This window comes from Myotis brandtii, unplaced genomic scaffold (assembly GCF_000412655.1).
Source record: "Myotis brandtii unplaced genomic scaffold, ASM41265v1 scaffold423, whole genome shotgun sequence".
Taxonomy (NCBI): Eukaryota; Metazoa; Chordata; class Mammalia; order Chiroptera; family Vespertilionidae; genus Myotis; species Myotis brandtii.
This window is the reverse complement of record NW_005366214.1, coordinates 4436445-4451564: the sequence shown is the minus strand read 5'-3', so window position 1 is coordinate 4451564 and position 15120 is coordinate 4436445. Positions and strand designations below refer to the sequence as shown.

Below are 15120 nucleotides of genomic sequence, written 5' to 3'. Positions count from 1 at the left end.
TGGGCCTAAGCCAGCAGGTGGTCATCCCCTGAGGGGTCCCAGACTGCAAGAGGGCACAGGCCGGCCTGAGGGACCCCCCCGAGTGCACAAATTTTTGTGCACGGGGCCTCTAGTCCTATATAATAAAAGGCTAATATGCAAATTGTCCCCTCGACTGAGAGTTCAATTGGGAGTTCGACCTGGGGGCAGGGCCAGCCCACCAACTTACTGTGGCAGCCTCCCCCTGCCATCCCTGCCCCTGATCGGCTCCCCCCACCCTGATCAGGGGCAGGGCCGGCCAGCCAACCTCCCGCGTCCCCTCCCCCTGGCCAGCTGGGCCCAATTGGCCCCTTTCAGGGTGGGCTGGCAGGACCCCACCCGTGCACCAATTCATGCACCAGGCCTCTAGTTTTATATAAGAAACAAACCCTCAAGGATTTGTCTATCTACTGGAAAAGGTTGATTCCATGTTTTGAATATTCCTAAAGAACCTGACTGTTCAGAAGGTAGCTTAAAAATAAATCACAGGGATAAACTTCTTTGTGAGTAGAGTTATACTTGGGGAAATGAGGAAGAATAGTCAGCATTCCAAGCTTGCCATGAATTCAGTCCTTTTTAAAGGAAAGTAGCCCTAATGGTGGATGAGGAGGCATAATGCCCGTGAGATGGGCTGTAAGAGGTGCTGAAGCAGTTCACTCAGATCCTCCCCACCTGAGGAACAGGAATGCTGAGTGCACAGGAGAGTGCTGATGGAGCTCAAGGGCATGGCTGGGCTGCCATGGCCTTGCTCTACAGGCCTGCCATACAGCCAGCCTTGGAAGGAAGGCCAGGAGGCCAATCCACTGAGGAGAGCCACCTGCTGCCTCTCGTATCCTTGGTAACACCATTACTGACCATAATCTGGACGTATTGCTGTATCTAATACAGAAAACACGATCCAGTCATAGAATATGATAACTGCTGCCACTTACAGTGTGCCAGGGTTTCCACTAACTTAAGCTCCTTAAAGATGTTATTCAATGTATGCCATTTACATCTCATTACAATTCTAGGGAGTAGGAATTATTAGCCATATTTTACAGATAAGGCTTAGGAAGTTTGAGGCCAACAAGTGGTGGACTAGGGTTGAAACTCGGTCTTATTTCAGAGCTCATGCCTTAATCATTACATAATACCTCCTGTCTCTATACTAGCCTTAATAACAAGCCTAGTTTTTTAATTGGGTTCTACTGTGTTCAAAATAACAAGAAGCATTCACTGCAGAAAGTGTTCCCATTTTATAGGGGTTATAAAGTTTCAATAGATTGGTCTTGTACAACTTCCATAGGCTCAGTAGAGAAAGGCTGAACACAGGCCTACAGTGATGTCACCTTCTGCTGTGTCAACTCAAATCTTTTATTGGTGATATCAGCTGAACCTCAGAAAGCATCTTTCTCTGCTGACTGCATTTGCCTTCCCGATCACTCCAGGAGCATACAGCCAAGAGGTAGATCAGTGGTTCTCAACCTTGGCTGCACATTAGAATCACCTGGGAATCTTTTTAAAATCCTGATTTCTCGGCCTCATCCTCTGGAAATTGTTTCGTTGTTACTAATGTTTTGGCCCCACCCCATAACAAAGAAACAGAATTTCCAGAGGATGAGGCCCAGAAATCAGGATTTTAAAAAGATTCCCAGGTGATTCTAATGTGCAGCCAAGGTTGAGAATCACTGAGGTAGATGCTCTTTGTGAGTAACAGTTGGGGATCTACACACAATGTTTTCTTCTTAATTGGCCTATTATTCTTTCATCTTTCCTCAGACTCAATAACATTTAAACAAGCGCTTGGAAAAGAGCACACAAGCCATAAAACACAAGGCATACAATAAAATACCATAATACATTTCAGTGGTTTCACCTATGGGTCTGGAGTCACCATCATTTATTCATCAAATGTTTATTACGTCCCTACTCCTTACCAGGCACCCTTATAGGCACTGGAATTATAGTGGCAAAAGAGTGTGATCTTAAAGAGCTTAAAAATTTATGTGGTAGAGACAAGCAATAAACAAATGCACACATAATGCACTGGGAACTGATTATGTGCTATGAAGACCTAAAACAACAGATAATTGTGCAGGAGGTTTGTGACAAGGACCTGATGCTGATCAGGCTTCTAGTGTGTCCCATGCATCAGGAGAGAACCAGTTACTAATTCTGGCCAATGAACCATAAGCAAAAGTGACATGTGTTATTTCCAGAAGGAGATTTTGAAGTACTAGTGTGCCCCGCCTTCCAGCTCTCTCCCTCTGTCATGGCAACTTGGAAGTCTTATGTTGATACTCAGTGGCATGGAGGGCGAGAACTTGGACCCTTTTGTAATTGAATAAAGGAGAGTCCCCATCAAATAGCATCAGATTTTATGTGAGCTAGAAATAAATGTTCAGGGAGCTCAGCCATTGAGATTTGGGGTTTACTTACTGCAGCATGGCCTAACAGAGTAAAAAAAGTACAGAATGCCAGAGCCTGAGCAGAGACAACAAATGGGGCTGAAGATAACAGGAGCCCATTCACCACAGACAGGGTGAGCTCAATGCTTGGGAACCCCAGATGGATGTTTTAAATCACCTGAAGGTACTAAAAAATACTGATCTGTGGACATTACAGCCAAAGATATTTAGGTTGGGGCCTAAGCATATATATTTTTTTTGGGAAAACACCATTCAACAGAAGATGATAAATTGGGTCAGCTGGCTTCAGGAAACCTCCCCTGAGGCAACCTGTCTCAGAATATGCTTGGGAAAGAGCTTATTAGTGAAATCAAGTCAACGTCCTATAAATCATTGGAAAGCAGCCAAACTGTGACATATGAAGAAAACCTGTAAACTTATTAATTGAAATTTTATGAAAGATTATGTTGCAGAAATAATTCTTGCACTAAATGAGTAACTGAACTAGATTCTTCCAAAGCCCCATCTCATTGTATAATTATTAACATAAATATTTAAATAGTAATAAAATGAGAGAGTAATTACTTAACCAAATTATTTCAATTAATCCTTGCAAGAATTCTGTGATGCAGCTACTGTTCTCTCCTTTAAACAAATGAAAAAGAAGACTGACACATTTGCCCCAGATCACACAGCTAGTGACACATGGGGGAGCTAGAATCTAAACCCAGCTGGCCCATGATTTCTTGTCCCAGTGAAGAGGGGATATGCAATCAAAATTATGCAGAGTCTAGAGAAGGGGAATTGAGACATGGGGCCATTGGAGGGGACAGGATTCTAGTTGAGGATCCCAGTCCTTAGAGAACAGAACAGTTCACAGGCTGCCAAATATGATGGAAATTTCCAATGAAACAATGCACTCTTCTTGCTCCAATTCTACGCTCACCAGGCAACAATGAGCTGATCTGTATACTAGGATGGAGTTCCCCTGGTACATCTCCAGTGTAAATTTATAAACTGGCACTCTGGTTTAAACTAGATTCTGATATGTTTGTGTTTCAGAACACACAGCGCTGAGAATGGAGTCTTGGCCTACTACTCCCTAAGCCTGTGGACCAACCTTACTCTAAGGTGGCTCCTTCCTTCAGACCTGCAGAGCCTCCTGGAGATCTGCTGCATATGAGGAATCAACACTAGTTCACTAACACAGGAAAAGGAACTGTTATATCAAATAAATGTGTGTAGTTCACTCTAAGAAATGGAGAGCATGAGGATGCCAAGGATACAGAATACAGGAATGTGTGTTTGGAAAGGGAAGCAGGGAAAGCTCAGGAACACTGAGGGAGCCTTGCGTAGCTGAGGGACAGCACTGAGTCTGGGGATACATGAGTGGTGGGAAGCAGGGGATCTCAAGATACTGAGCCTATTTCCCAATTCTGCCTGGGGCTCGCCCTACACAGAGGGACTTCTGCAACCCGCCCCGTGGTCTATCTCACAGAAACTTCTTTGCTCTGAGTGACCTGATAGTCATCACCAGGGGTACTTATTACTTTGTACAACTCTAAAGGGCACCAGTTATTCACCTTGTGGTTACTAACGATCTGTTCAGTTTTTATGACAATATTTTGAGAAGTAGCAATAAAACATCTTGAGGTCAGAATTGTCTTTTTCTAATTTGCTCAGAATTACCTTACCAGTAGCTCTAACAGTAGGGCTCATTAACATCAGCAAAGGAGAGTACAAAGGAGAAAGGTATATAGAGAAGGAGAAGCAAGACATAAAATTATGCAACTATAGGGCACAATCTCTAACTATAACTCTTCTTTCTCAACCACATGTTACATCATGGGTTATCATATTAGTCAGGATGAAGCAGGCTACAGTAACAAATAACCTCAAATTTTCAGTGGCTTAACATGGGAGAAATTTATTTTGGACTAACTTAATAGATCAATGTGAGTGTTCATTAGTAGGCAGATTTCTTCTAGGTAGTCATTCAGGGACCTAGGTTCCTTCTCCTTTGTCATCCTCTAGGCCTAGAGCCTTGAAGGAGGAAAAGGCACAATTCTATCTTCACCATCTTGCTCCAGATGTGACCCATATCACTTCCACTCACATTCCATTGATAAGAATTAGGCTCATAGCTTCACCTCGATACAAGGAGGGCTGGGAAATGCAGTCCCAGACTGGGCAGCCACTTCCCAGCAATGACTCCGTATTATGGAAGAGGAAGTATCAATTTTGTGGAGAGTTACCCATCGTTACCTGTTACCAAATGGGCATCATATTAATTACAAGGGCAAATATTACGTACAGTGGGAGAGAGAAATTGAATGATCTTATGTCTCATCCTAGAGGCAAATCAGTACAGATTTGACAGATGAAAAGTAAGGCTGAATCAAAAGGTGTCTCCTTCACAAAGGACATTGCCCTCAGCCTCTGGGGTTTGGCCTAGAGGGTTCTCCATCACCAAGGCCTCCATGGTTTTAGCCACACTAACGGGAAACATGTGGTCTCCATGGAAACCAGAATGTAAACCATGAGAGGCTTCAGACATCAAGTCAAAGCCAGGATTTGGAGCTTTGGAATTAGAGCACATTTTCATGGAATATATAAAATATACCTCAAATTATCAAGATTCTGTTTTCAGAAGAATAAAAAAAAATGGCCTAAAAATATGGGCCCCATCAAAGGGAAGGAAAAAATAATAAAAGGGACAAATTGACAATGAGGCCATTTTACTTATATCAAAATTAGTTAGAATAAAGCTATCTGTGATTTTATTTACTTCCAACATTTGAGAAAACTATGAATCTATGTAAAATTGATTCAATCATAAGTTAGCTAAGCTAAGAAATTTTTAAATTAAATTCTTTTCAGGGAATTAGATTGAATTTCCAGCTGACTGACCATGCTAACACTTGAACTAGATGTGCATAGTGTGTATAATTATGAAACTATTTATATATTTAGGATATCAAATATATATTTAGGATATTAAATCTTAGAGCTCCAAGTTCTAAACAACATAGAAAAGCATTTAGATTTGCTTATAAACAAATCAACTACCTGGAAATCAATTTCATTGGAAAAGGACATTGAATGAGAGTCAAATCTTATTTCTAATACTGGTTCTTCTATCCCCCAACCCCCGCCAGTATCACCTAGAACAACTATCACCTCAACCCTTGACTTCGATTTAAAATGAGGGTGCTGATCCAAAAATGAAGTTAGTACAAAACTATGGTTCATACATTCTGCATAGCATTATATCTTATGTTTTAGTACAGGCTTAAAATTAATGGTTTACCTTAAAATTAATTTTGGTAAAAACTAAGTTACCCATTTAGGAATTTTTTTTGAACCTCTGGCCTTGTGGTTGTTCCAAGGAAAATGCGAATGGTGATTGAAATGATTGACCAGCACATAAGTGATCCAGCCCTGTGGACACTGTAAAATCATTTAAAGACATATTTTCTTACATCATAGCCCAGGAGATCTGTAAATTTTAAATTGCGGTGGTTTGAGATGAGGTTAAAAAAGCAGAAGGTTGGATATTTTCATCTCAACCACTGGATGGCAATAGACATTAACAGTGAGTAGAGATAGTAAGAACAGTCACTATTCTGCTTTACTTAATTCCTCTCCCATTTTAGGTGCAGAATAAAACAAATCTCCTAGAGATATTAGAAAGAAGCAAACAATAATGAGTTTGGAAGTAAAATAATTAGTTTTAAGACACATATTCTGTTTTTATAAGCACTTTGTGTGTGAATAAATCCCCCAAGATTTCAGTTCAGCCAAGAGTTGTAAGAAAACAAGGTACTTGCCAGAAGGGATGAGTTAAGCTGGAATGCTATATTTACCAGAACACACAGCTTTGCACTGAATAATTTATTAATGGTGGTGAAAACTTTGATCTTGTGTGAGAAGATCAAGTTTGCTACTCTCCATTTGTGACTGAAAGCTCAACCCCTCCCTCAGGCCTTCTCCCTCTCCCAGGAATTTTCTGAGCTATGGGCAGAGGCCATCTGGAGCACCCTTCTGACCAGGAGGCCTCATGGGAGCATGAGGAGTTAGTTATTTGTGTTCCCACCATGTCCTTTTAGGGTCTTTGTTCTGGAGTTTTGTGAGGTGGGGAGATGGTAGGAGCATCCTCCAGAATGAGCTGGTGAGTCACATAATCCCCCTTCCACTTCTCTCACGAGGAGGAGAAAGTCCAGAGTTAATAGTATAAATTTCATTCTAAACCCCACACATAACCCACTTCAACTAACATCGAAGCCCAAACAGAAATCCAACTTTCAGGATTCTGGCACAGGCCCTAGAAAAAGTTGGGGACTACTGGAAAAGCCAGTCAAAGATTACTCTGAGGGGTTTGACCGATCAGCCTCAACACAGTTCCTAGAATAATAATTCTCAAACTCGGATGTACTGAGGGTCCACTTTGAAGCTATTTAACGAAGCAGATTCCTGCGCCCTTCCCTAGCAACAAATGGCTGCTGTTGTAAATACTCTACCAAAAACACTTCGAGAAACATTGTCTAGAAAAACCAACCAGTTCCACTGAGCCCTTAATACACTCTCCTTATCCTGATTCCCAATTTCTACAAGGAGAGAGAAAAGTTCTGGCAGAAGAGGGCCACCTTCTCAGGCCTAGGTCACTTAAAACCCAGGAGGACCATTACAGAGATGGTGTTGACTGAAGAAGCACTGAGTGATCGCAGAGAAAGACCACAGTCAACTGTGAGCTGAAGTAACTAGACCCAGTAGTATGCTTGCTCCCGTTTCAGATCCTGATTTGAGTGTCTGCCTTCCAACTACCTTTCCTCTGACTTTAGCCTCTGGCAGGCTGCTGTCTTTTCTTAATCTGTTAGTATAATTTTGATTCATATTTGGGACTGTATTTTGGCCATTTGGAAGCTTCTGTGAGTCACTGGCCCTAGCTAAACTTGTATCTAACTCTTTTTAAAAAACCAACTGGCTTGTCCACAATCTCTGCGTACCTCACTATGTGTCTTATTTAACCTTCATTCCAGCTCCAGTCTCAGCCACGCAAACATCACTGTCACCTAAACCAGCGGTCACCCACCTTTCAGACCTCACAGATGACCAGTGGTCCGCGGACCACGGGTTGGTGACCACTGACCTAAACCATTATACCCTTAGATGTTTGTCCATGGAAATATACTAGATATAGAGCTCAAACTGTGAGAATATTTCAGTGCCATCATAACCCAAATGATGATTTTCCAACAGCAGACCCCCCAAAAAATGGGTTCAAAGACTAATGAAACGGCATCAAAGTTTGGGATATTTTTTCCCATTGTAAATATTTTTGCATATATTTGTAATCATATGGTGCTGAAAATTAAAATATGAGAGGTATTGGGGATAAAGTCCTCCCCACAACCAACCCAATGCATCAGTAAGTCCTATTGAGTCAATCTGCAAAGTATATCTCAATCCATCCAGTTCTCCCCATCCCCATTACTACCGCCCTCTCCCAGTCACTGTCCTCTCATGCCGGCACTACGGCAATAGCTCCTCATGGGTATTCCTGCTTCCATGCTGGTCCACCTCCCATCCTTTCTCCCTGTAGCAGCCAATGGGACCTTTAGAAATGCAGAGCAGGTCATATGACTTCCTAGTTTAAAAATCTTTCAGTGGCTTCTTGCAATGTTTGACATAAAGAAGAAACTCTGCACCCTGGTCTGGGCATAAAAAGGCACTGCCAACCTTCCAAATCCATTTCTTGCCACTCTCCCATTTGCCTACCACACTCTAGCTACACCGACCTTTTTTATAGTTTCTAGAATGACCCACGACTTTGCATTTCCTATTGCTCAGAACCTTTAAAATCATCTCTTGCCATAGTTGACTCTGTAGTTTCCTCCTTCTCTGACCTTCCTCTCTAAATGTCACCACCACTAGGTGCTCTCTCACACACCACTCTGTTTATTTCCTTTTTAGTCAACCCCCAAACCCCCTACTGCAATGCAAGCCCAGTGAGGGGTCTGCCTTGGTCACCGCTATGCTATATCGCTAGTGCCAGGTAGACAGTATGCCATATCGGTTGAATCAAAGGAAGGTTGAATCGGTAAGGTCTTGCTTTGATAGTATTGGCCTGACATTGGGTAAAACTTGTGTCATTCTGTATTACAGAAGTGTTTTGTGAGGTTGCAAAGACAGAATCCAGAAGTTTAGAGACCATATCTGTGAGTACATATCAGAGGACAGCGAGGATAGCACGGAAAGGGGGTGGGAAAATCCCCTGGAGCCAGTCTTGGCTCTGAGAAGAATGTGAATTTTATCCTCCAAGTCCCATGATTGCATCAGTAAGGGAAGATGATTTATTTGAGAGATAAAGGGGTTGGATAGAAAATCGGTATCACTATCTAAACAGGGCTATTGTTCCTTGGGAGCATCAAAATGTTTGCCATCTGTGAACTATCTTCACAGGCAAATTCAAGTTTATTTGAATCCATCTTAGGAGCTGATCTATGTCTACTCCGTGCCTGCGCAAAATTTATCAGGAAGGTAGGGTGCACCGTGTCCCAAAGAATTTGCATCAAAATATTAGAGGTACAATAACCATTTTTGGAGCTATATACACACCCTGGAAGTGAATGTCAAGAATATCTGTCCCTAGAAATGTTAAATTCTGGGGCCACCGAGATTTGGAGTAACTTTATCCAAGGCTGAGAAGGAAACCTCCCTCGTGTCCTGAAGTCACCACTTAAAAAACAGATCTTGTGGCTGCGTCAGAAGGAAAAACAGGGGGGTGAGCTGGCTACCAGCAGCCCCATTCTGGGATGCCTAGACCGGAAGAGTACCTTCTGTTCCTGGGCGAAGTGTCACAAAACAGCTGGTTTGAACAGTCAGAGAGGGAAGGCTCACCATCTCCATTTACATCCTCACAGAAGCCAGACTTTATCTGGCGGTCACTGGCCCATCTTGCTGAAAGCTGGTATGGGGGTTGGGAGGTGGGGAGAAGCAGCTATAACAGAGTCCTCAGGCTGATTCTGAATCTGCACCATGAAAGAATGAAACTTTCCAAGAATCTTTACAGCCTGATTTATGAATTCAGTCTCAGGGAAGCAAATATACACAGGACTAGAGTATAATGACGCTTTTAGAATTACAAGAAGAAAAGTAAATGGGTCACATTTATTTTGCTTCTCTCCCAAATGTTTTAGGACAGAAGCAACGTCTGGCATAGTGACGAAGAGTAATAATAAGCATCATAAATGCTACGTCTATTTGAGAAGACCTCCATTTGGTAGCCTTCCTGCAAACCACTTCCCTAAGGAGGAGATAAGCTTTGCCCTGCCACGGGGGGCTGAGCCCTGCAAGCTCAGGCTGCTGCAGCTGGTGCCCACAGAGGGGAGGGGCAGAGGCCTGCCTCCCAGGGCCCAGGAATGGATGGAAAGGGCTGAGTGCCCTCTCAGTCTCTCTAATTAAAAACTGCCATATGCTTAGGGCAGGCTCACCAATGTGTTTTTTACTACAGGTCTGGGCTGCTTAGCTCATCTGCTTACAAGCAAAGTGCTCTTCAGCGTGCTTATTAAAAGTGCAGGTTTATGCTTGGGCCCATTCTGATTCTGTCGTTCTGGGGCCAGGCTGAGCAGGAACCTGCATTTCTAATCAGCACTCCTGGAGGTTCTGAGGAGCCTGGTCCCCGGGCCACACTTTGAGAACCAGTAGCTTAACCCAATATTTTTCCAACTGGGGCCATTGGGTGCATTCCTGAGAGTTCTACAGAGAGAATTTTTACATTTTGTACCTTTATTTTGATGATAATTTTTCAAATGTTAAGAACATTCTGGATCATTTGGATGACAATTTAATAACCAAACACTAAAGCGCAAGGCTTCCACTGAAGTGTTTACAATCAGGTTGTACTTTTAACTTTGTTACAGGCTGATGAGTCTTTACTCAGATCCAGACGGAATTTGAATGTTCACACCAAAATGAGGCCCGAATGGTATCTTTTCAGGACAAGAAGGAAAGGGAAGAGAAGGAAAGGAGAAGATTTTGACAAAGAACATCAATGTATTGGATTTGGGGCACCTATGGGATGTCCAATCGTCCCTGGGGAAAAGGGTATGGAGCTCAGAAGAGACTTCTCCAAAACCAGCGAGCTGGGAGGTGCTACACAGACGGCGGTGGCTGAAAACAGAAATGAGGGACTGGAAGGAAGGTAGCAAGAGATGGGAAAGGAGGTCAGAGAGTAAGGAGAAACCCAGAAAAGAGAAACTTCAGAGAGATAAGGAAGGAAAAGGTTCTGAGGAAAGAACAATGTCTGTGTGAGTGGGTACTGTCTCTGATTTTACTGTCAAATAAGTTACAAAACAGTCTGTTCAATATGCTCTCACCTGTGCAATAAATTGTGTATGCCTGCATACTTCAAAAAATGTCTGAAAGGAACAAAAACAACAACCAAAGCAAAACAAAAGTCTGGGGTTATCTCTGAGAATTAGCAACAAGAGGAGGGTGCAATAGGGGAACCTTAACTTTTTATTTTGCACCATTTTGTACAGTTTAAATTTATTATTATGAACATATTACTTTCTCACTAATATTTTAAGAACTGGTCAGCAATATGACATTACATTACCCAAGCGGACAAGGAAGCTGAGACTCAAATGAGGCCATTTGGGGAGCAAGAAGGTTGTCATTGGTGACTTTTACCAGAATGGTTTCAGGTAGGAATGTGGAAGCTGACCCAGCCCTAGCCTGAAACGCTGCTTCTCCAGCTTTAATACGCATGTACCAACCGCCTGGGGATCTTCATTAAAATGCAGATTCTGACCCAGTAGGTCTGGGTGGAGTCTGAGATTTCTAACAGGCTCCCTCCCACATGACAACCACGGGGCTGGTCCAGCACCACTGTTTTGAGTTGCAAGGTCGTCAGAATACAGGAAATGGGAATGCGAAGAGACCACTATTTCCCCAAAAGTACTTCCTAGAAGACGAACCCCGAGGCATGCGCTAATAAAAAAGATTCACAATCAAATGGTTTGGTAAGTACCACACACCATCCTGACGGTACTACATTAAGTATTAGTGATTTCCTGAGGAAGTTTGCTGTCTTTATCTTTCTCTTAACCTATTAAGAGTCTAGAGACAGTGATGGTGAACCTATGACACGCGTGTCAGAGGTGACATGCGAACTCATTTTTTTGGTTGATTTTTCTTTGTTAAATGGCATTTAAATATATAAAATAAATATCAAAAATATAAGTCTTTGTTTTACTATGGTTGCAAATATCAAAAAATTTCTATATGTGACACGGCACCAGAGTTAAGTTAGGGTTTTTCAAAATGCTGACACACCGAGCTCAAAAGGTTCGCCATCACTGTTGTACACTCTCTTCATAGGCACCGCACTGAGCAGTACGTTTCCGTGGGAGACTGGATTTCAAAGGAAGCCTCGGTGCGGAAGAGAGCAGAGGCTATTCACCCTGCATGCCTTCGTCCTTTGAAAAGGCTGCCACCTCTCCTCGCTAACGTCTGAACTTGGCAGCAGAGGTTCAAGCCACATGGGGCAACTTGCACAGGATTAGAATGACACCAGAATTGGCCACAAAGGATGGCCTGACGCCTTACATTCACATGTGAGGTTTTCCATGGCCTTGGCTCTTCATCGTGTGTCTGGTCACTCAGTCAGTCCCAGCTCCCATACTTGCCTCTCAGATTTACTAGGGAGGGAAACAGGCCCTCAGATTTATTTACTTTTAGGGATAAATATATTTGAACAGCACTGCCACGTGGTGTCTATTTCAGGGACACTAGTTAGGAAAACACATGCCTGTTACAGTCCAGTGACATGCACTCAAGCCGGACTGTGTCAGGATGGCAGGGGATCGCTGGTTGTTCGTGCTAATGCTGTTTTGTGAGGCTCCCATCACAGAGTGGTGGCAAAACAAGCCAAATTAGTTTTAATAGTCACCTAACAAACGCACATTCCCTCTGTTAACGTTGTTATCAAATATCCTCCCTATCTACACTAAATATATTTTAAACTCACAGGGAATTGTTATTTGGGAAATCAGGAGTCACTTCTATTGGCCCCCCACACGATGCCACATGACTAAGCCCTCAGCCACCATGCAACCGCGTGACTGTTTTACCGCATTCCTCTAGGTTTGCTTTATTATGTCCCTCTAGGTTTCTCCATTCCAATGTGCTAATTTTAAAGAATTTAGAAGCCAGCTTCCAACCTATAATGAGAAAGACTTTGCACTCTATTCTTATATGAAGCACTTTAATTGCTACTAACATCACTGAAGTCAGTGTATACACAGGAAGAAGGTTGTACCTGCGAAATCATTTATCTTCAAAGAGCAAAATACTTCTAAAGAAACAAAAAGCAGAGGAGATGAATAGGAGAGGGGGATCATGAAAAATGTTGTGCTTTAGGGTTTGTTTTAAAGTGCTACCTGGGTGTTCTCCACCCAGGAGCTGGGAAGAGGTTCTCTACCTTCACTTAACTGCCCATTAACTAGACTGTCTAGGGCCTAATTTAGTGATCTAATTCTGATTCCTCTGCTGAATTCTATAATGCAATCAGATGTGGTGGATGATTTTGGAAGGAGAATGCCCTCAACACATACAACGTCTGGAACATAAAATAATGGCTTCCGCTTTTCCTGCATTTGAAAACTTCCAGATTTCTCAGGGTAAACTATCATGGCCACGTGGTGTCTATTTCAGGGACACTAGTTAGGAAAACACATGCCTGTTACAGTCCAGTGACATGCACTCAAGCCGGACTGTGTCAGGATGGCAGGGGATCGCTGGTTGTTCGTGCTAATGCTGTTTTGTGAGGCTCCCATCACAGAGTGGTGGCAAAACAAGCCAAATTAGTTTTAATAGTCACCTAACAAACGCACATTCCCTCTGTTAACGTTGTTATCAAATATCCTCCCTATCTACACTAAATATATTTTAAACTCACAGGGAATTGTTATTTGGGAAATCAGGAGTCACTTCTATTGGCCCCCCACACGATGCCACATAATAGTCACCTAACAAACGCACATTCCCTCTGTTAACTTCGTTATCAAATATCCTCCCCATCTACAATAAATATATTTTAAACTCACAGGGAAGAGTTATTTGGGAAATCAAGGAGTCACTTCTATTGGCTCTCAAAGATGCCACGTGACTAAGCCCTCAGCCACCATGCAACCGCGTGACTGTTTTACCGCATTCCTCTAGGTTTGCTTTATTATGTCCCTCTAGGTTTCTCCATTCCAATGTGCTAATTTTAAAGAATTTAGAAGCCAGCTTCCAACCTATAATGAGAAAGACTTTGCACTCTATTCTTATATGAAGCACTTTAATTGCTACTAACATCACTGAAGTCAGTGTATACACAGGAAGAAGGGTGTACCCTCGAAATCATTTATCCCCTAAGGGCAAAATACTTCTAAAGAAACAAAAAGCAGAGGAGATGAGTAGGAGAGGGGGATCATGAAAAATGTTGTGCTTTAGGGTTTGTTTTAAAGTGCTACCTGGGTGTTCTCCACCCAGGAGCTGGGAAGAGGTTCTCTACCTTCACTTGACTGCCCATTAACTAGACTGTCTAGAAGGCCTAATTTATTGATCTAATTCTGATTCCTCTGCTGAATTCTATAATGCAATCAGATGTGGTGGATGATTTTGGAAGAATATCTATAATGCAATCAGATGTGGTGGATGATTTTGGAAGGAGAATGCCCTCAACACATACAACGTCTGGAACATAAAATAATGGCTTCCGCTTTTCCTGCATTTGAAAACTTCCAGATTTCTCAGGGTAAACTATCATGGCCAAGTTAAAAGATTCTAAGTTATACGTGACTTTAAAAATTATTTAGTGGCCTTGGGTCTTGCTTAAGGACAAGAGAGACGCTGGATCCAACTCTGGTCCCTGTCTTCCCTGACTAGCTGGGAAAAAACCTTATCAAGGCCCAAATCCCTTGTTCCTTGGTAAGAGAAAGGCAGGCAGCAGAGATCCACTTGCCCATGTAAGAAACAAGCTTGGCTGGCTAAATGGGTGTGCTAATGGGAGGTTCCAGTACCTAGAGGGGCTGTGGCCACTCCCCATCATGGGTGGGGTGGGAAATCGGACATGAGCTGGAGTATAACACAAAGCCAGCCCTTCCTGAGACAGGAGACCCAGCCCTGGGAAGGAAGGAGGGGTGCCCTGGCTCCATTCAGGAGATCTTGGAGGATGTTCATCGCTGAGGAGGCTGGGGTTCAGCCAGCTCAGGGCAGTGCTCCGAGTGAGTGAGGGTTCTGCCACCGAGTCCCAGCTGTGACTCTGAATTCTCTCCTCTCCCCCACATCTTCCTGGCCTTGTGTTCAGGCTCTGCTCACCTGTTTGACCAACTAGGACATGACTACAGGGTTGAGCCTGAACCATCCTGTGCTGAATACCCCCGAACACCCAGGGAAAGCACAACTACGCAGACAGGCTGCTTCAACCAGAAAAGCTGCCACTTTACCTTTTTGCTTATTGAAAAACAGCAGAGGGGGCGCGATGCCAGGACCTCGGGGCCCTGGGCTCTCTGCGGCTGCGGGAGTTTCTTTGGAACTCGCTGCCTCTGCAGGTTTCTGCGGCTCCACGGGCTCCTGGGGCGCTGGGGCTCCGTCTCCGGAGGGCAGCTCCTGGCCAGTTCGGGGGACAGCCGAGGGGAACTTAAGGAAGGGCTGCTCGGCC

At 43.3% G+C, this 15120-nt stretch overlaps 1 protein-coding gene across 1 annotated transcript in view; it reads right to left on the bottom strand.

Moving 5' to 3' along the window:
• Nucleotides 1-15120, bottom strand: part of RTN1 (reticulon 1) — a 198320-nt gene that overhangs the window by 70599 nt on the left and 112601 nt on the right. The window contains exon 5 of the mRNA XM_014545954.1: nucleotides 14906-15120. This exon is cut by the window's right edge and continues 9 nt beyond it. Coding sequence (XP_014401440.1) covers nucleotides 14906-15120 — 215 coding nt within the window. The remainder of the gene's footprint in view (nucleotides 1-14905) is intronic.